Source organism: Pelobates fuscus, chromosome 6 (assembly GCF_036172605.1).
Source record: "Pelobates fuscus isolate aPelFus1 chromosome 6, aPelFus1.pri, whole genome shotgun sequence".
Classification (NCBI taxonomy): domain Eukaryota; kingdom Metazoa; phylum Chordata; class Amphibia; order Anura; family Pelobatidae; genus Pelobates; species Pelobates fuscus.
In genome coordinates, this window is record NC_086322.1 from 39,720,794 (window position 1) to 39,741,722 (window position 20,929).

General features: G+C 36.6%; 1 protein-coding gene across 4 annotated transcripts in view; it reads left to right on the plus strand.

Moving 5' to 3' along the window:
* The window catches only part of CTNNA2 (catenin alpha 2), a 1,421,691-nt gene that overhangs the window by 1,067,962 nt on the left and 332,800 nt on the right, over positions 1-20,929 (plus strand). For all 4 annotated transcript variants that reach the window (XM_063457611.1, XM_063457613.1, XM_063457612.1 and 1 more), the window contains exon 9: positions 15,988-16,140. In XM_063457611.1, the coding sequence (XP_063313681.1) occupies positions 15,988-16,140 (153 nt within the window). The remainder of the gene's footprint in view (positions 1-15,987; positions 16,141-20,929) is intronic.

The following is a 20,929-nucleotide window of genomic DNA, read 5'->3' on the forward strand; positions in this document are numbered from 1 at the left end:
GATTTGAATTCTATTATTATAAACCACAAAACACAAATTATAGCCTTAACCCCTTAAGGACTGAGGACGGTTCAGGACCGTCATTGGCATTTTTGCATTGCCGACCGCTGACGGTCCTGAACCGTCCTAACGGTCTTAGTTACTTACCCGATCGCTGTCGTTCCCCCGGCGGCGATCGGCGCTGCTCCCGGTGAGGGGAGACTGTCTGAAGCCCAGACAGTCTCCCCATGGCAGATTAGGACCCCTGTGGCCATGTGATCGCTCAACAGAGCGATCACATGGTCACAATAGGTGTCCTAGTGTCTGCCTGCAGGGGGACTGTCTGTGCTGACAGGCAGTCTCCCTGCTAGTGTAAAATCATTAAAAAAAATAAAGTTAATGTTAATAAAAAAGAATAATTATATATGTATGTATATATATGATATATAGACATATATTATATCTATATAATATGTCTATATATCATATATATAATGTCATGCTAAGTGTATTTTTTATATTAATATGTACATATATTAATATAAAAATACACTTTTAATTAAATTACACACGTGTGTATATATATATATAATATATATAATAACTATATATATTGTATATATATATTATTATAAAATACAAATAATAAGTAATTTAAATTAAATAAAAAAATGTAAAAATAATAATAATTTTTTTTTAAAAAATTTATATCTATATGAAATGTTATTCTAACTGTATTTTGATATTAATATATTTATATTTATATCAAAATACACTTAGAATGAAATTGTATATAAATATCTATGTATATATAAATAAATAAAAAGAATGCAAACTATACATATGTCCATATACAAAATTACATAAATAATTATATAAATATACACGTTGACTTCAAATATATAAATATGCATATATATTTAAATTATACGTGTGTATTTATGTAATATGTTTACATAATTAAGTAATTTTATTGATTGCAATTTGAGGGACCTGCCTGCAAACCCAGGTCGAAAGTCCAGAGAATTTAATTTGCTAGCACTGTATTTTACCCTGTAACGTTCTATGACACCCTAAAACCTGTTCATGGGGGGGTACTGTTTTACTCGGGAGACTTTGCTGAACACAAATATTAGTGATTCAAAACAGTAAAACATATCTCAGCGATGATATTGTCAGTAAAAGTTACTTTTTTTTTGCATTTTTCACACACAAACAGCACTTTTACTGATGATATAATTGTTGTGATACATTTTCCAGTTTTGAAACACTAATATTTGTGTTCAGCAAAGTCTCCTGAGTATAACAGTACCCTCCATGTACAAGTTTTATAGCATTTGTGAAAGTTACAGGGTCAAATATATGGGTCAAATATTTTTACATTGAAAATGGCCAGGTTGGTTACGTTGCCTTTGAGAGCGTATGGTAGCCCAGGAATGAGAATTACCCCCATGATGGCATACCATTTGCAAAAGAAGATAACCCAAGGTATTGCAAATGGGGTATGTCCAGTCTTTTTTAGTAACCACTTAGTCACAAACACTGGCCAAAATTAGCGTTCAATTTAGTTTTTTACTTTTTTCACACACAAACAAATATGAACGCTAACTTTGGCCAGTGTTTGCGACTAAGTGGCTACTAAAAAAGTCGGGACATACCCCATATTGAATACCCTGGTTTGTCTACTTTAAAAAAATATGTACATTTGGGGTGTTATTTAGCAATTTATGACAGATAATAGTGTTACAATGTCACTATTGATACATTTTAAAAATTTATGTTTTGAAACCGCAATATCCTACTTGTACTTATAGCCCTATAACTTGCAAAAAATAAAAAGCAAAAAGCATGTAAACACTGGGTATTTTTAAACTCAGGACAAAATTTTGAATCTATTTAGCAGTTTTCTTATTCGCTTTTGTAGATGAGTAAAAGATTTTTCACATAAAAATCAAAAAACATGTATTTTTTTCAATTTTTCATCATATTTTTTTATTTTTTTTAAATTAAATTACATGAGATTATATAAATAATGGTATGTAAAGAAAGCCCCTTTTGTCCTGAAAAAAAACAATATATAATTTGTATGGGAACAGTAAATGAGAGAGCAGAAAAGTACAGCTAAATACAAACACCACAAAAGTGCAAAAAGATGCCTGGTCGCAAATGTACAACATCGCAAAAACAGTCCGGTCATTAACCCCTTAAGACCGCAGGACGTACCATGCCGTCCTTATTTGGGCGGCTCAAAACGCCGCAGGACGGCATGGTACGTCCTGGGCGGTCTTACCCCCCACGTGGCCGGCGGAACATGGCCGCTGCAGATCGCGGTCGGGGGGCATGCCTGGCCCCCCAGGCAGCCCCCCTGTGCCTGGGGACCGCGGTCTGCAGCTTCCGATCGCAGTGACAGGCTGTCACTGCGATCGGTATTTACCATGTGTCAGCCGATTTTAAAATCGGCTGACACATGGAGCCGGCGGAATTCTCTGCAGCAGATCGCCGTCAGGGGACATGCCTGGCCCCCCAGGCAGTCCCCCTGCGGTCAGTGACCGCGATCTGCAGAGTCTGATCGCAGGGAGAGGCTGTCTCTGCAATCTGAATGCAGAGACAGCCTCTCCCTGCGATCTGATCGCAGTGACAGCCTGTCACTGCGATCAGAGTTACTATGTGTCAGCCTATTGGCTGACCCATAGTAACTGCAGGCAGGATCCCCCTGCAGATCGCGGTGGGGGGCATGCCTGGCCACCCAGGCACTCCCCCTGTGGCCAATTACCGTGATCTGCAGGAGGTGATCACAGTGACAGCCTGTCACTGTGATCACTGATCCTGTGTGTCAGCCAGTGATGTAAAATCACTGGCTGACACTGTCTCTGCCCCTCTCCTCCCCTATTAACCCCTTAATGTAAAAAAAAAAAAAATTAAAGTTAAAAATAAAATACACTTACATCATTTATATATATATTATATATATGATCTATATATAATATATATATATATACGCACACATTTATACATACACTAAGTGTATTTTAATATTTATATATATATAATTATATATATATATTAATATCAAAATACACGTAGAAGGATATTGATTAAATATATACATAATTATAATTATATATATATATATATATATATATATATATTATAATAAAAAAATATGTAAATACGTAAAAAAAATTAAAATAAAAAAATAAATAATTAAAAATATATATGTGTGTAATTTCATTCTAACTGTATTTTGATAATATATATATATATATATATATATATATATATATATATATATATATATATATATATCAAAATACACGTAGAACGAAATAATATATATGTATATACCCAAGTATATACGTATACATCACTATATGTATACCTATATATAAATAAAAATAATAGTAAAAAAATTATATACATATATATACATATATATATATATACACACACACACGTGTATATATAATAATTTTACATATATATTTATGTAATAATTTTACATAATTAGGTATCCTAATTAATTACAATTAGCGGGACCTTTCTAACAACCCAGGCCGAAAGTATAGGGAATTTAATTTGCTAGCACTATATTTAACCCTATAACTTTCCAAGACACTATAAAACCTGTACATGGGGGGTACTGTTTTACTCGGGAGACATCGCTGAATACAAATATTTGTGTTTCAAAACCGTAAAATTTATTACAACAATGATATCGTCAGGGAAAGTGAAATTTATTGCCTTTTTCGCACACAAACGGCACTTACACTGACGATATTTTTGCTGTCATACTTTTTACTGTTTTGAAACACAAATATTTGTGTTCAGCAAAGTCTCCTGAGTATAACAGTACCCCTCATGTACAGGTTTTATGGTGTTTTCAAAAGTTACAGAGTCAAATATAAGGCTTGCGTTTCAGTTTTTTCACATTGAAATTTGCCAGTTTGGTTACGTTGGCTTTGAGACCGTATAGTAGCCCAGAAATAAGAATTACCTCCATAATGGCATACCATTTGCAAAAGTAGACAACCCAAGGTATTGCAAATGGGGTATGTTCAGTCTTTTTTAGTAGCCACTTAGTCACAAACACTGGCCAATATTGGCTTTCAAATTAGTTTTTTGCATTTTTCACACACGAACAAATATTAACGTTAACTTTGGCTAGTGTTTGTGACCAAGTGGCTACTAAAAAAGACTGGACATACCCCATTTGCAATACCTTGGGTTGTCTACTTTTGCAAATGGTATGCCATCATGGAGGTAATTCTCATTCCTGGGCTACCATACAGTCTCAAAGGCAACGTAACCAAACTGGCAAATTTCAATGTGAAAAAACTGAAAAGTGTAACATGCTATATTTGACCCTGTAACTTCCCAAAACACCATAAAACCTGTACATAGGGGGTACTGTTTTACACGTGAGACATCGCTGAATACAAATATGTGTATTTTATTGCAGTAAAAGCAAACAGTATTATGACATTCACAGTTAGAATGTCACATAGAACTAAGAAAATTTTTAAAAAATCATATTTTCTCTCATTCTTTTTATATTTTATTCATATTACGTTATGTTCCATACCTAAATATTTGATGTTAAATGAAAGCCCTGTTTCCCCTGAACAAAATGATATATAATAAGTGTGGGTGCATTTAATATGAAAGAGGTAAATTATTGTTGAACAGACATATAGTCAAAATCTGTGGTTTGTTTACATTTTTTTTGGTTCACAACTTGTACATTTGGCTGCGGTCTTAAGGGGTTAAGGGGTTAAAGGGGATGTTTTAAAAAACAAAATACGGTAGAGATGAAACTCAAGGAAACCTTTTGAAAACTTTCTGGGGATGGTGGAGTCGTGGAAACTGCATGGAATCACTTTCAGTTTTATATCGTTGTCAAAGGACAGCAGAAATAAGAAGTTCTTGTTACGTTTCCAAGTTCTTTAGAATCAGATGCTGCATTCTTATTTAATAGGACATTCTAAGCACTATAACGACTACAGCCAACTATAGTGGTTATGGTGCCCATTTTAGTCAGAGTTTAAATTAGATTATTGGCAGACTTTGAGTCCAAGTGAAGTCTCAGATGGGACTTAACATCAAGAAAGATAAACTAAGTTGTGAGATTATTTTGGGGAGAGGTATGATGACCAGAAGATGGATGAAGCAGTGCAACAAATTGTCCAGGCACTCCACGTGTTAAAGCTGCAAGCAGTTTTAATAGAAAAAAAGGAACAGAAACGTTTTGACATGCTAAGAGGTCTTTGTCAAGCTTGGCTGCTGGGATTGAGTGCGGCTCCAATCACCATTTTTTTCAGAAGATGGATGAAGTCACTTAAGTAGGAGAGAATGAGCAAGTAAAACTTAAAACTTGGCACCAGGCAAGTGTTTCTGAACTTAAAAACTAGCATTGCTAAAAATAATGTAGACACCTTGTAATACTTTGAGAAACAGATAGACACATTGTTATTTTAATTACAGCACTTAGAAAAGTAATTATATAAAAACAATTTAAAAATCTTTAAACTTAGTTAGCATTAATCATGTAAACGATTGAGGAATTCAGAAAAACAAAACAAATAACAATTGAGCATACAGTATTTTTCTTCTTAATTAGTGTGCTGTTGTTACTGTATTATTAGATGTAATGAATTGTTTTATAACCTATTTTGATGCAAATCAATACATTAATTGTTTATATTTCTATAATTATATTATGTGGTAAACCTAGGCTCCTTCTCATACTCTCAAATAATCTATCTGTATGTCTATTGGAAGCAAATGAAGAGTGCCAAGGTCCTATTCTGATGTTCTGTGGATTCCTAGGCACGCTCACATTTTTGAGTCTGACATTTACAAAATTAAGTTACTCGTTTAACTATGCATGTCCATGCTAAAGGGAAACTTTAGGCATCCAAACCACGTAATCTCATTGAATGGATCTGGATACAGGATCCCTGTACCTGTAACCCTGCAATGTAAACAGCCACAAAGCTCTTTTCTCAAAGTTTAACACTGGACTTCGTCCTGCTTTGCATGTTGATGTCCCTCGTCTTCAAAATCCTCATATGGGGTAAGCCTAAAGTGCTCGCACTGCTCACCTCGTGTGCGCATTAGGTTCCCCAATCGTTCTGATGTTGGAGGGACAGAGTTTGCGCCAAAGGATGTTGGTGCTGGAATAAGGTAAGTGTCAAAAAGGGTTTTTAGCCATTTCAACACTGGTGGCGAAGGGCGGGAATTTTGCTATGGGCAAAGTTTTGTATTCCTAACACTATAGTGTTTCTTAAATATTAACATATTTTTGTCTGTCTGCCTATCTGTGTCTCCATTCATCCATCCTTCGAAGCACATATAAAATCATAAAATCTAAAGGAATGCATTTTATTTTTCAGACATTGTGATTCTCTGCTTTTCTTGAGCCAAACCAATCCATCTACTTCTCATACTGCAAGGGCACATTGCTCAAAGCATTTCTAAAGCTTCTGCTTCACCTGCTTGTTACATGTCATCCTTTTTTGTGATAAGTGTATATGTCAGTGCAACCGATGTTCTCCATCTAGCACCTATTTGTCTCCAAAATAGGGTTTTCTGTTAATGGTACATTGTGTTAAAGAGCATGATAAAGCAGATGGCATTGTAGTTTATTGAGTATAGTTAATCTTACAGGGAGAAATTCTCTTTCATAATGTTCATATACTCATTTCATTCAGCTCTGTCAATAATTCAGAATGTCTAGATCTCACAGTCAGTAGTACTGGGTTCTATGAAATCAAATATTTAGTTTTTGTTAAAATAAACCCTATGAAACAATGAAAAAGCGAGCAGTGCCATTAGTTGGGTGACCAGTCATCACAGGTTAGGTAGAAGAGTTAGTTATGCCCTCTGCTACTTATTATAGTTGTACTTACATGTGCCATAAGCTGAACGGTGTCCTCCACGCACTCCTGCACCCACATAAGCCGCATGCGGCTTGATCATTGTGCTTTCTGAGCAGGCCACATGCAATGGGAGCCCCAAGTAGTTTCTGAATCCTATTGGTCCGAGTCATTCCGGCATCCTCATGCATGCAGGTTGTAGTGGCACAGTCATGACGTAGACCAATCATACGTTACTGTTAGGTTATTTAAACCTCCATAGTCCTGTACAGTGTGCCCTATTGTGGTTTCTGTCCCAGTACCCTTTAGTGTGTTCCTTGAGCTATTGTATATTATTTTGGTATTGACTTTGACTTTGTTTCTGACTCCATGTTTATGAGAAATGCTTTCCATGGACACTTTGAATGCGCAGAGTTAATGTGATAGTTCCTCAATATGAAAGTGACAGTTCCTCAATCATACATCCCCAGCTATTGACGTTTTTGGTGGAGTGGACAGTGCTACGTAATTCTGTAGTATTTCAGTGTTTAGGTAACATTATCATGATCAGGGCCGCCATCAGGGGGTGACAACCATAACGGCTCTGGCAGTCCCGGGCCCCACTTTCCCTTTCTGCACACATAGATAGCGAATATCGCTATTTATGTGTGCAGCCGCGGGCCCCCGGCTCCCTGTTACCGCAGAGGGGGCCCAGCACACAGCCTCTACTCTTCTCTTCTAATATATCTCGCGAGACCCACAGCCTTCTGAGCGTTGCCATGGGTCCACGGGTCTCGCCTTCCTCCCCCCCCCAAATTGCACATTTACACACACACTGCATACACTAACACAACACACACACTGCATTCACTAATACAACACACACTCTGCATACACTAACACAACACACACCCTGCATACACTAACACAACACACGCACTGCATACACTAACACAACACGCACACTGCATACACCAATACAATACACACAGTGCATACACTAACACAACACACACACTGCATACACCAATACAATACACACACTGCATACACCAACAAAACACACACACTGCATACACCAATACATAACACACACTGCATACTCTAACACAACACACACACTGCATACACCAATACAATACACACGCTACGTGCACTAACACAACACACACACTGCATACACAAATACAATACACACACTGCATACACTAACACAACACACACACTGCATACACCAATACAATACACACACTGCACACACTAACACAACACACACACACTGCATACACCAATATAATACACACACTGCATACACTTACACAACACACACACACACTGCATACACTAACACAACACACACTACAAACACTAACACAACACACACACACACACTGCATACACTAACACAACACACACTTTGCATACACTAACACAACACACTCTGCATACACCAATAGAATACACACACTACATACACTAACACAACACACACACTGCATATACCAATACAATACCCACACTGCATACACTAACACAACACACACACTGTATACACTAACACAACACACACACTGCATACACCAATACAATACACCCACTGCATACACTAACATACACACTGCATACACTAACACAACACACACTCTGCATTCACTACACTAACACACACTCTGCATTCACTACACACTAACACACTCTGCATTCATTACACTAACACACACTCTGCATTGACTACCCTGACACACACTCTGCATTCACTACAATAACACACACTCTGCATTAACTGTACACACAGCATGCACTACACAAACATCCTGTATTCACAGTACACACACTACACCCACCACAAATTGAAACACTCTGCATTCACTATACACAGACACTGCATCTAATACACACAGTACATCCACTACAGATACTGCATCCACTAAACACATTTCATCTAGTACACACAAACACTACATCCACTACACAAACACACACTACATCACTGTACACACACTACATCCACTACTCAAACACACTCTGCGTTCACTATACACAATGCATCCGCTACACAAACACACACTCTGCATTCACTGCACAAACAGTATCTAATATACACAAACACTACATCCATTACACACTTTCTAATTCACTTCCACTATACACACCACATTCAGTCCTGCATCATTGTCAGCGGACTAGGTAGGGCATGGGCGGGCCCGGGGGGGGGGGGGGGGGGAAGAGGAGGGGGGCCCAGACCTTGTGCTTTGTCAGGGGCCCCAAAATTTCTGATGGCGGCCCTGATCATGATGCTCCAGGTGCACTCATAATTAGTCCCAGGAAGAGCAGTCCACTGATTATATAGTCCTGGGAAGAGTTGTCCAATGATGAGCAGTCCAGTAAAGAGCAGTCCAATGATAAACCAATCCGTGAAAAACCCTCCCACAACAAACAATTCTGTGATAAACATACCTATTAAAAAAAAAACAGAATAAAAATCAGTGACAAACCATTCTAAGATAACCTAACAAATAATAAACTGTCCTGTAATGGACAGTATTGAGGAACATCACACTGTTGAATATATGTCCGCAGGTAGCATCTCGGTTTAAGCTTAATGCATTTTATGATTTAAAGGGACAGTAAGCAACAGAACCACTACAGATATTTGTAGTAATTCTGCGCACATAGACTGTCCCTGCATTATCAACAGTCTAAACACTGCTTTTTCTGAGGACATTGCCTATTCTTTCGCTTAATGCCACCTCTAGTGGCCACCACTAGAGGGGCTTCCTGAATAATCGCAGGACTGATGTTGAGCATCTTCATGTTTAGCGTCAAGATATTACATATTTCCAGTAGAGATGCATTGATCAATTCAACCAATATAACACTCTAGATAATATGAATGATATAAAAACGCTAACTCAAAATAAAAAATAGAAATAGGCGGGAGAGCAAAATGTGAAAAAAAATCCTCCCCACCACCTTAGATTAATATATCCCTTATACAAAGGGTAGAAACATAGACAAGCTGCTACACACCAGTGTACCCAAACCACACACAAATAAAATTCACAGTAAACAGTATACTTATGTAGGTGGAGCGCTAAACAGGTTCCAGGATCTCAGAATGATCTTGAGATTGCTTCAACTCAGATATATATAAAAAATAGAAAGCATGTAATAGTGAAGCACAGCAAAAATTTGACACATTTATTATTACACACTAAACATATGCCACTCCTATCCACATTGAAAGACCAGAGTCATAGACATAACAATAATAACAGAAAAAATAAAAGTAGCCTTTTACAAGATAAACTCACAAACGCTTTGTGGTACTCATGCACGAGCTTGATCAATAATGTAGCCGGCTCCCACAGATCCTCCACGGATAGGTAGTCCCACTGTGGTCTCCGGTTACCAGTTATTCAAAGCGTCGGCTTTGGAGTCTTCCGGGTACTCGCGTAACTCCGCCCACTTTGCTTCACTGCGTAACCTGCGTGGTTACGTCACCGCGTCGTCGTTATAACACTCTGTTAAGAATACATTTAAGTGTTCCTTAGTTTATAGTGTTCCATTTTCTAGTTCTTACACATCAACAGACATTTATTTTGACTACAATAGAAACTAATTATTAACTTTTTTAAATGTACTTTGTTACAATCTTGTAGCTGAGCACATCACCTTTAAGACCATTTTTATCCTATTCTTGTTTTGTTCCTACATACTTTTTACCATGATAGTAATCTAGCAAACATCCTATCATGAACAGTACTGTCATGGACCTTGATTAACCAGACCCAGGATTTGCTGTCCTTATAATGAAAGCGTATTACAACCAGTCCAGCAATAAAATATTTGAATTGTGAAATATCCTTATGTAGAGCTTGTAGGGACTTATGGGCAAAAACACAATTAATAATAACTGCGTAGGGGTAAATATCAATGCATTTTTATATACCCAAAGGACATTTTATCATAATTAAGTCTATGCTTTTAGATATGATATATGTTAGAGAATACATTTGAAAACGCTAGGCCTATATTATTTTAATAAGTATGCCGAATTTTTTTATAGCCTATTAAGACTCAAAATAAAAAGACTAAAATGGCCATAAAATGGGCACGTTATATATTCCGAGGTTGCTTAGTAAAACAGTATTATTAGAATGACCCAGCACTTTACATCTGCATGATGTCCGTGTTAGGCTATTTCTGTATACATAAATCACTGCATGACAATAGCCTACTTCACACATCTGTTTATAAATGCAGGTTATCCTTGAGATTAAATTTACATTTTACTGTACAATAAATGCAGGAATGTCAGCATGCATCCACATCAGCCACTAATAACAGCTTTCCTTTGCATACTCTATATATACAGAAGTTTGTATTTTCTGAATCTGTGGACGCTATCTCCTCATTAATACACTTGAGGCAAGCCCATTCTGTTAACCACATTATTAAAGACTATGTATTCCTTTGCCTGAAGAAGGTTCTGGTGACATTCTCATACTCTGTGTGCTACTGGCCACTCTAGTCTATGTAGGATAAAATGATGAGAGGCAAACAGCAGCAGCACTGGTAGAAGCATATCCTACTACATCAATTCATAAATGATAACAGTTTTTCAATACCCTAAGTGTTCCTACCTCCCTTCCCTTTCCCTTTCCTTCCTTTTGCTTCCCTTCCCTTCCTTTCACTTCCCTTCCCTTGCCTTCCCTTCTCTTCTCTTCCCCTTCTCCTCACCTCCTCTCCTCACCCCACCTCTTCCCTCCTCTCCCCTTCTTTCTCCTCCCTTGCCTTCCCCTTTTCTTCCCTCTCTTCCCCTTTCCTTTCCCTTCCCCTTTCCATTTCACTTTTCCTCCACCTTTCACATTCCCTTTTCCCCCTTCCCCGCCCATTTCCTATTCCCTTTCCTTCCCCTTCCCATTCCTTTTAATTATCCTATTCTTTCCTTTTCCTTTGTGACCTGGTAGTTTCTCATACAAAAATTGGGTGTCTAACATTGTTATATTTGCCAGGTTATTGCTCTCTGTGTCAAAGTTATTAACTTTTGCACTGTATTATGGAGATTTGGATGTGACCATTAGTACAACAATATAAAAGACCTCAAAACAAATCAAAACATATATATATATATATATATATATATATATTTTTTTATTTTTTTTTTTTAATGATTTAATCAACCTAAGGCTTCCTTTATTTAAAAAAAAAATGTGTGGTTTCTAACTGTAGCTTTGTCCAGATTCATCACATACGTTATTACAAATACGGATAAATTAGCATCCTAAAAAAAACAAATCACTATGGCCATATTAGCAGGAACAAAAACGTATAGCTTTCCTGGACTGTGAAATCACCCAACTTTACCATTTGTACGTGCACAGTGCATTTCACTGCAAAATAGGTGCCACACAGTGTCAGAGGATGTTGAAACATGGGATAGTTTTAAGTCCAGGAAGTTAGTTAGTCTACAGGAGCACACTTTCCCCTGTTTTCCCCCTAAAATTTGATGTAGAAGTACTTATGGCTCTATATTTGAAAATTCTTTCCCTGCCCATCCTTCCTGAAAGCATCAACAGCAAAACAAACAAGAAAAAAAAATCAAAAATGAATTCACACTTTCTATCAGTTATTTCCATTTATGAATAACCATAACTAGATAAATAGCTTGGCAGCAGTGCTGAACTAATCTGTTTAAATGCAGTGTGCAGAGCAATTAATATGCTCTCGTCAGGTATCTGTTTATGCTGAAGAATAAAGCCATCGTCTTGTGTGCTTCTCACTGTTAAATGTCAGGACATTCAATTTAGACTCGGTTTATAAAATGTATGTAGAACAGTGAACTTAAATGTTACATTTTTTTATATGAAGCCATTGCCAATTTCAAGCGATGTATTGGATGATAATTACTGTAACATTCGTGCTTGTGATAAGCAGGTCATAGACGCAACACATTCGTCATCGAGAGAGCTGAGAAACCAGGAGAAGCTTCCATAATCGATAAACCCGCTGTGGATTGTGCAAAATTGGGCCAAGCCATGTAGTTTAGCTTTTGTTCTCTCCCAGTAACTGTTGGGTTTCCAATTCAAAATCATTATGAGAAGCAAATGGTAATTGGGCAATGAAATCGGCTGCAATTATGGAAATTTCCTTTTTTTTTTTTTTTTTTAAATACCCAGAAAGTAAACTAATGCATTTACATTTTTGTTGTATATTATCATTGTGAACATATTATTGCAAAATCAGAAATGGAAAAATAACTCTATAAAATGTTTTGCCTGTCTGACTATCTATCTATCTATCTATCTATCTATCTATCTATCTATCTATCTACCTGTCTGTCTGTCTGTCTGTCTGTCTGTCTATCTATCTACCTGTCTGTCTGTCTGTCTATCTACCTATCTACCTATCAATCTATCTATCTATCTATCTACCTGTCTGTCTATCTATCTACCTGTCTATCTATCTATCTATCTATCTATCTATCTATCTATCTATCTATCTGTCTGTCTGTCTGTCTGTCTGTCTGTCTGTCTGTCTGTCTATCCAGCTACACCAGCCCAAGTTAATTTTTATTGAGCAGACCCCATATAGGCAGTTAAATGCTTAGTGAATATACCCTTATCAGTGTTTGTTTTAGTACTGTAGCTAAATGATCTCCAAGATCTAACATTCTTTCCAAAACCTTTCATGCGTTTCCCATTTGCTATATAGTTGCGAAATAAGTGCTGTTTTGAAGAAAGAACTGTTTGCTTTCCTTGGTTTACTTTAAATCAAACCTAAATACAATTCAGATTGGCCACTTACCAGTTTCCAATACTGTTTGACTAGATCAGGAATATTTTCTCTGTTTTTAGAAGCTAAGTTTACAGAAAGTACGAGCACCTTAGGCTCTGTTTTTGGATTGATTGAGAAAGAACCTTCATTCACTGAGAAAGCTTTGTTTAGGAGTTCAATTACATTTCGGTTCTTGGAACAAACTCTAGAAAAGTTTGACATTGATTTTTGTTTATGTTTAGGGAAGTGAGGAAATTTATACCATCATTCTTAGTAATATTTTCCCCCCAAGCATCTGTTTCTCGAAGTAGAACAGGTGCTTAATCTTCAAAGGTTTGTAGTTTCTCATTAAGAATACATTTTGGATGTGTTTGCTAATTCTATCGCTGAAAGCCACGGTTAGGCTTAATCTTGCTCATTAATACAAATGTGTACTGGCAATCTTGGTAAATGCATGTATTAAAAAGAACACCTTTTGAGTTATCAAGTTTCAAGTATGTGATCCGTTTTTTGAATGCCTTTTTTAATGGGCTTGTATGTTTCGACCTAAGTTGATGCTTTAGTTAAGATACTATTTATAGTAACTTCAGCTCTCTGTATTCCTCCTTAACCCCTTACAGTCTTTTGTTGCCAAAATCCCAGTCTCATTTCTAAAGATGTTATGTGAAATTAATTGGCTAGCTTACTATTAACTGAAATCTATATATAGCTCTGCACATTCTAAAAGAGTGGGACATTCTACTCTGGAATATGATCACTAAAATGTTAAGGCTTTCTATAGGTATTCTTGTGTAGTTAAATTAGCATCCTGAAAAAAACTTTTATCATACCAGTAATTATTTAAGCTCATCTCAGGATAAGATTATGGAAGTAAATGACATTGGCTGTTAGTAGTTTTTGTGTAGACCTTCTTTGATGAAGCATGACCAGAAAATGGATTCTATGGTGTGGGTCATGAAGAATGTTCGAAATGATTTGGTAACATGTATTAGAAAGTCCTTATCAAATAACAACATTAATAATAATAACCTTTTTTTTTCCTTGCTTTGTTTTTGTTCTAATACATTTACTTGGCTCTCCCCAAGTTAAAAAGGTAATCCAGACATGGATGCCATGCTCACTATGCCTAGAGGGGTATCAGTTACACCTCACTGATGAGGCCAGAAAGAAGGCCAAACTATTATCTGGGTTGCTCTATCTTTCGTGCAGAAGGTACTTGCTGACATTTTGGATCTTGACTGCCCTTATGGGTGCGATTAGTCTGAAATGCTTCAGAATATGTTCTCTCTTTAATATCCCAAGCGAGCAAAAAATATTTTGAGGCCTAAACAGGCATTTACCGAAGAACAAGCTATTGAGATTCTCTAAGCTTTTGTCGGTTCTCAGAGTTCTCACATTCTTGTTTTTTGCTTCAATGCATTAACTTGGCTCTCCCCAAGTTAAAAGGGTAATACAGATATGGATCCCAAGCTCACTGTGCTTAGAGGGGCTCCACCTCACTGATGAGGCCCAAAGAAGGCTGAAATGATCATCTGGGGTTGCTGTATCTCTCGTGCAGAGGGACCTTGCAGGCATTCGTTTCTGGACTGCCCGTCTGGGTGGGACCAGTCTGATATTTTTCATATGTTTTCTCTGCAATGGCACAAGTGAGCAGAGGTTATTTTGAGACCTCAGCAGAGATTTACAGAAGAACAAGCTATTGAGTTTCTCTAAGTTTTCATCCGTTCTCAGAGTTCTTATATTCTTTATTGAGCTATATCGAAATGTTTTATTTATGAACATTTTTTGATTTGTTTTAGCCAAGTGGTTCTCTTTGTACACATTTTAGCAGAAGATGACCTGCTGAGTTCCCTTTGTCTCCAGTAGTAGTGAATACCGACATACCCCTGAGATGATATATTCTGGGAAGCAATGCTTACATTTTATCCATTTCTTTAGAAACACATTTTGTTGTCAACTTCAAAAGTAGTACTTACCATCCATGAAGATCACAGTGAGTGAGCAGATGTGCATAGCAGTGGATTATAACTCCCTTACCCTACAAAGTACTACCCACTGCCTTAACTAAGCCTTAAACAACATATTTTTACTGAGGTCCATTGAGATACTTTTCCTCAATCTCCATGAATCAAGTTTCCGTACGATTACCACTATGTATTAATCATGCCCATATGCTGTTGATTTTTAAGTGGCAACTGATACTGTGCTAGAAGAATAATCAGGATTCAAAAGTCAATGCTGAAAGAGAAAATAAACAGATCATTGTTGTAACTGGGAACAGCACACATTTAAATAACTTAATGTATCTGATTTACATGTTAAATACAATTCCCGTTACAAGAACATGTTCTTATTTTCCAACCTTGTTTCACAGCTTCGTAAGGCAGTTATGGACCATATTTCTGATTCCTTCCTGGAGACTAATGTCCCCCTGCTGGTTCTGATTGAAGCGGCGAAGAGTGGTAATGAAAAAGAGGTTAAGGAATATGCCCAGGTTTTTCGTGAACATGCCAACAAATTGGTGGAGGTAAGCCTTTATTTAACATCAAAAGAAAACCTTTCATCTTTCTTCTAAGGGTTTAACTCAAAATGACTGTGTTAATCCACTTTTTTCTTACAGTAATGAATAGCATGTAACTGAACTCTAACTTTGAAAGTTATTTTTAGCCAAACAAAAAAAATTAAAAAATAATAATAAATAAATACCGTAATAGTCATTTTTTAAGCTATTTCTAGAAAAATGTACCAGGCATAATTATATTGCAGCAGATCTGTCACCTGCAAAAAAAAAGTGTATAGAAATTATTACAGCATGCTACCACTTCCTAATAATACTCTCTCTCTAGATATACTATTATTAGGAAGTGGTAATATTTAAAGATATATCTATAAACCTTTTTCAACTTAAATGTTTAAAAAATGCAATAAATGATTCATTATGTAATAATGGGAGTTTCTAAATGTTAATATAGTATCTTCGAGATATCAGAAAGCTACCTTGATAAATGCTACCAAGGACATTTTGTAGCTAGTGCTCAACTTATGAACTACTTGCTTTTAATCGACAATAACGTATATCACTCTCAGACAACCTATGTTAAGTGATCTGATTTGTTGTAAAACAGCGGAGGGTCGAATATCTCTGCTGTCAATATATTATATAATATATTTATAGTATCCCATGAAACCAGCAAGGTCCCATGCACAATGGCAATGGGTTCATGTAGAGTAGTTGCATCAATTATAGTCATACAACATGGACTGGACGTTTTAATTAACATGCAAAACACAAACTTTTCGTAAACCCAGAAGAAAAGTGTGTGTGGCTTAGCCAAATGCCCACTGGTTATTTAAATGCCACCTACCCTAAACCCATGCATTTTGAGGTTGCTCACTCAGATAAAGAACTTCAAAGTAATTTCTTAACACATTTACCATATGATACTTTACCCTAAGCCCATGCATTTTGAAGATGCTCACTCAGATAAAGAACTTCAAAGTAATTTCTTAACACATTTACCAAATGATACTTTACCCTAAGCCCATGCATTTTGAGGTTACTCACTCAGATAAAGAACTTCAAAGTAATTTCTTAACACATTTACCATATGATACTTTACCCTAAGCCCATGCATTTTGAAGATGCTCACTCAGATAAAGAACTTCAAAGTAATTTCTTAACACATTTACCAAATGATACTTTACCCTAAGCCCATGCATTTTGAGGTTACTCACTCAGATAAAGAACTTCAAAGTAATTTCTTAACACATTTACCATATGATACTTTACCCTAAGCCCATGCATTTTGAAGATGCTCACTCAGATAAAGAACTTCAAAGTAATTTCTTAACACATTTACCAAATGATACTTTACCCTAAGCCCATGCATTTTGAGGTTGCTCACTCAGATAAAGAACTTCAAAGTAATTTCTTAACACATTTACCATATGATACTTTACCCTAAGCCCATGCATTTTGAGGTTGCTCACTCAGATAAATAACTTCAAAGTAATTTCTTAACACATTTACCATATGATACTTTACCCTAAGCCCATGCATTTTGAGGTTACTCACTCAGATAAAAAATGTCAAAGTAATTTCTTAACACATTTATGGTATGGGGAAGTTTGACTATTGTAAAACCAGCCACATGCATAAATCCTAGGAACTTTAAGCACTTTCTTAATAGAATCCACCATCCACATGTTGTATTCAATCACAAACTACATGCCCGTTGGCCGAGTGTGTGCCATTTTAAGGTACAATGATAAAATCCTTAGAAAAGAGTGTATTTTCTCATTTTGAGATCACCACAATGTGCTGTGTGTTGTATAGAGAATCATTTGTCACAATTTCTGCTAACGGGAGAAAATATAACAGATGTCAGCCTATGTTATTGGGACTTGGCACAAAGACCTGTATAGACAAGTACGTCATAGCATCTGCTTAGTTTATTAATCAAGACAAAATCTATGCTACATATAGACTGCAATAAATCCCATTCAGATCTATCAGAAGACATTTGTATCTTTAGGAAATATATGTAATTTTTATTTTTTTAGCATCTCAAAAGATACTGCTTGGGAAGTAAGTGTCTCATAATACCGGGAGTCAATTTCACATCAAGGTTACGTATTCTGGTATGTTAAGTGTTAAATCACACATTGAAGCTAGTCCAATATTAGTAATACTAGCTATTTACCAAAAAAGGTCAAAAATAAATTAAATGGAAAATACCTAAATTCTTACTCTGAATTGGCTTATTCATTGCATTTTTCTTGTGTATTTACCACAAGCTAACGGTTTAGCAAATAAGCCCTTGCGTTTGTAACATATTAATATAATTTGACATACTGTATGCGTTATAAGCCTGTGAACAACTTCAAGGTCAACCCTTACTTGTCATGGCATGAGTGTATATTATTATTATATAATATAAATAGCATTTTGTGCATGAAGCTGTGGCTGAATGTACAACTCTATTGCACATATAACGGTTCTTGATTTATTATTGGTAAAATAAACATTACTGACTTCTAAGGACGCTACGTAAGAAATTTTTTTACGTTGAAGTGCTACTTGAAAAGGTGTGGTAACAATTTGAAGAGCTGAAACATTTTGAAAATATTATTTTGATGTCGAAGTCGATAGAACTGTTAATGTCTTTGGAGGTTATATTATGCTTATGTAACAATTGCATAGGACGGATATCTATTAACTGACTGATAGTGTATTATAGAACACTATCACTTGTGTTCATTTAGATGGACATTATAGAGTGGATAGTACAGGTGCTGAGATTGTGAATGTCACTTTATTATATTTCTGTGTGTATTGTGTGTGTATGTTGTATATCACCTCTCATCACAATATACATTAGAACAGTATGTATAGCTTACAATTTTGTCCCTGTTGGAAGTAGCAGAAACCAACACTACCTTAATTTCTTCGAAGCTCTTCATCTTCTAAACTCTTGTTGTTACAGCTTCTGATTGGTTCCCATCTTTATTCTAAGTTGTAAACACAACTCTACTGTATGTTGTATTATTCTCAACTATTTTACTCAATTTGTTTCACATTCAATAGGTTAAAATATACATCAAAACATATAAACCCACAGTAGTAGATAGGTGTTAATTTTTATCACAGCACTCAAGCGACAGAAATCTATAAACCTTTAGATCTGAAGCAGCTTAAGTAGCTAAATTCTATTCTATAATAATGTGACAATCAATGTTTGTGTTTCTACCATAGCTAAAATAATGAGCAATACCAATTCATGATGGCTATTTTGTTTCTGTGATTGTATTGTTGAATTTTTTTTTAAGCATATGAAATGTTCATATTAATGTTATAGTATACGATTAATTAAAGAATATTAACATTATATTACATATTATGATCCACGGTTGTCCTATATATATTATGGTCAAAACATGGATTATTCCTGTTCTACTTTTCTTCGATGTATTGTGTCACTTATACAAAAAGAAAAGTCCTGCGCTCACTCCCATCACTCCTGGGTGGCAGCAACAACCACAGTACACATCAGCTAATACATATAGTAAAAACCAAAGGAAAAAAGTTACCTGTGCTCTCTCCTAAATCCCTATGTATATTTAAACAAATGGAGGTCATTTAGTTACTCCAATGGCCACTGGAGGGAATGCCCGCCTGCCAACATCAAGGCAGACCGCCCTAGACGGGTCCTACTCTGACCCTTTACCTTGCTTCCTTGAGCTTATGGCAAAATATCTCTAATGAGACAGAAAGGGGTATTTTTTATATACACCCCTATATACTTGTTAACCCTTAATAGGGAACACATGGGATGGGCAGCAGCATAGTAACCTAGCTGTGTGATACAAAAAGTGAATACAAATACAAAAATAAAAGTCCTGCTCTCACTCCCATCACTCCTAGGTGTCAGCAACTACTACAGTACAAATCAATAGGAATAATATATCAATAGGAATAATATATCAGCAGAACTAGACAAGATTAGATGACAAAGTGCCATTATTCCTAATCGCTATGTCTACATATTTCTGTTCATAATACCTATTTGCAATTCTGTCTATCCAGGGCTGGATTAAGATTGCCCAAAATGTCAGATTAGGGCATGCTCGTAGAGCCCTGGGCACTGTTTTGTGAATGATGTGGCTGAGTGTTGTCTGTGTGGTATCTAGGCGCTGTGTGTAGTGTCTGAATGTATCTGTGTATCGGGAAGACTAGATGTTGTCTGTGTGGTCAGACAATGTGTGGTGGCTGAGTGTTTTTGTGTGTGTGTATGGAGAAGGGTGAGCATGGCTGTATGTGGTGGTTGAATGTCATGTGTGTGGAGGAGGCTGAGTGCTGTAAGTGTGGGTGGAGGCTGGCCGTGTCTGTGTGTGGTGGTTGAGTGCTGTGGGTGTAATGACTGATTATGGTTGGATAGTTGCTAAATTTTGTGAATTTAAGGCTGAGTGTTTTGTGTGTAGGTTTAAGGCTGTGCTGGATGTGGTGGCTGAGTATTTTGTGTGTTGTAGGAGGAGGTTGAGTGTGTGGGAGGAGGCCTCCCCTCATATCTTTCCTTTTTTCTCCATTTGCCCACCTCTTGCTCTCTCGCTTACCATCTGACAAGAGAAAGTGTAACCCCTGGTGGTCAAATGGAGGATAGTCTACTCTGGATCCCTGGTGGTTCAATGAGGGGAGCATTGTGGTCTGCATCTCTGTTGAGTGCAGATCACTGTAAGAGTTCTCTTGTGATCCCGACACTCAGCCAATAAATACGCAAGAAAGGAACAGGTTGCAGGAAGCTATTGTGAGTAAATTT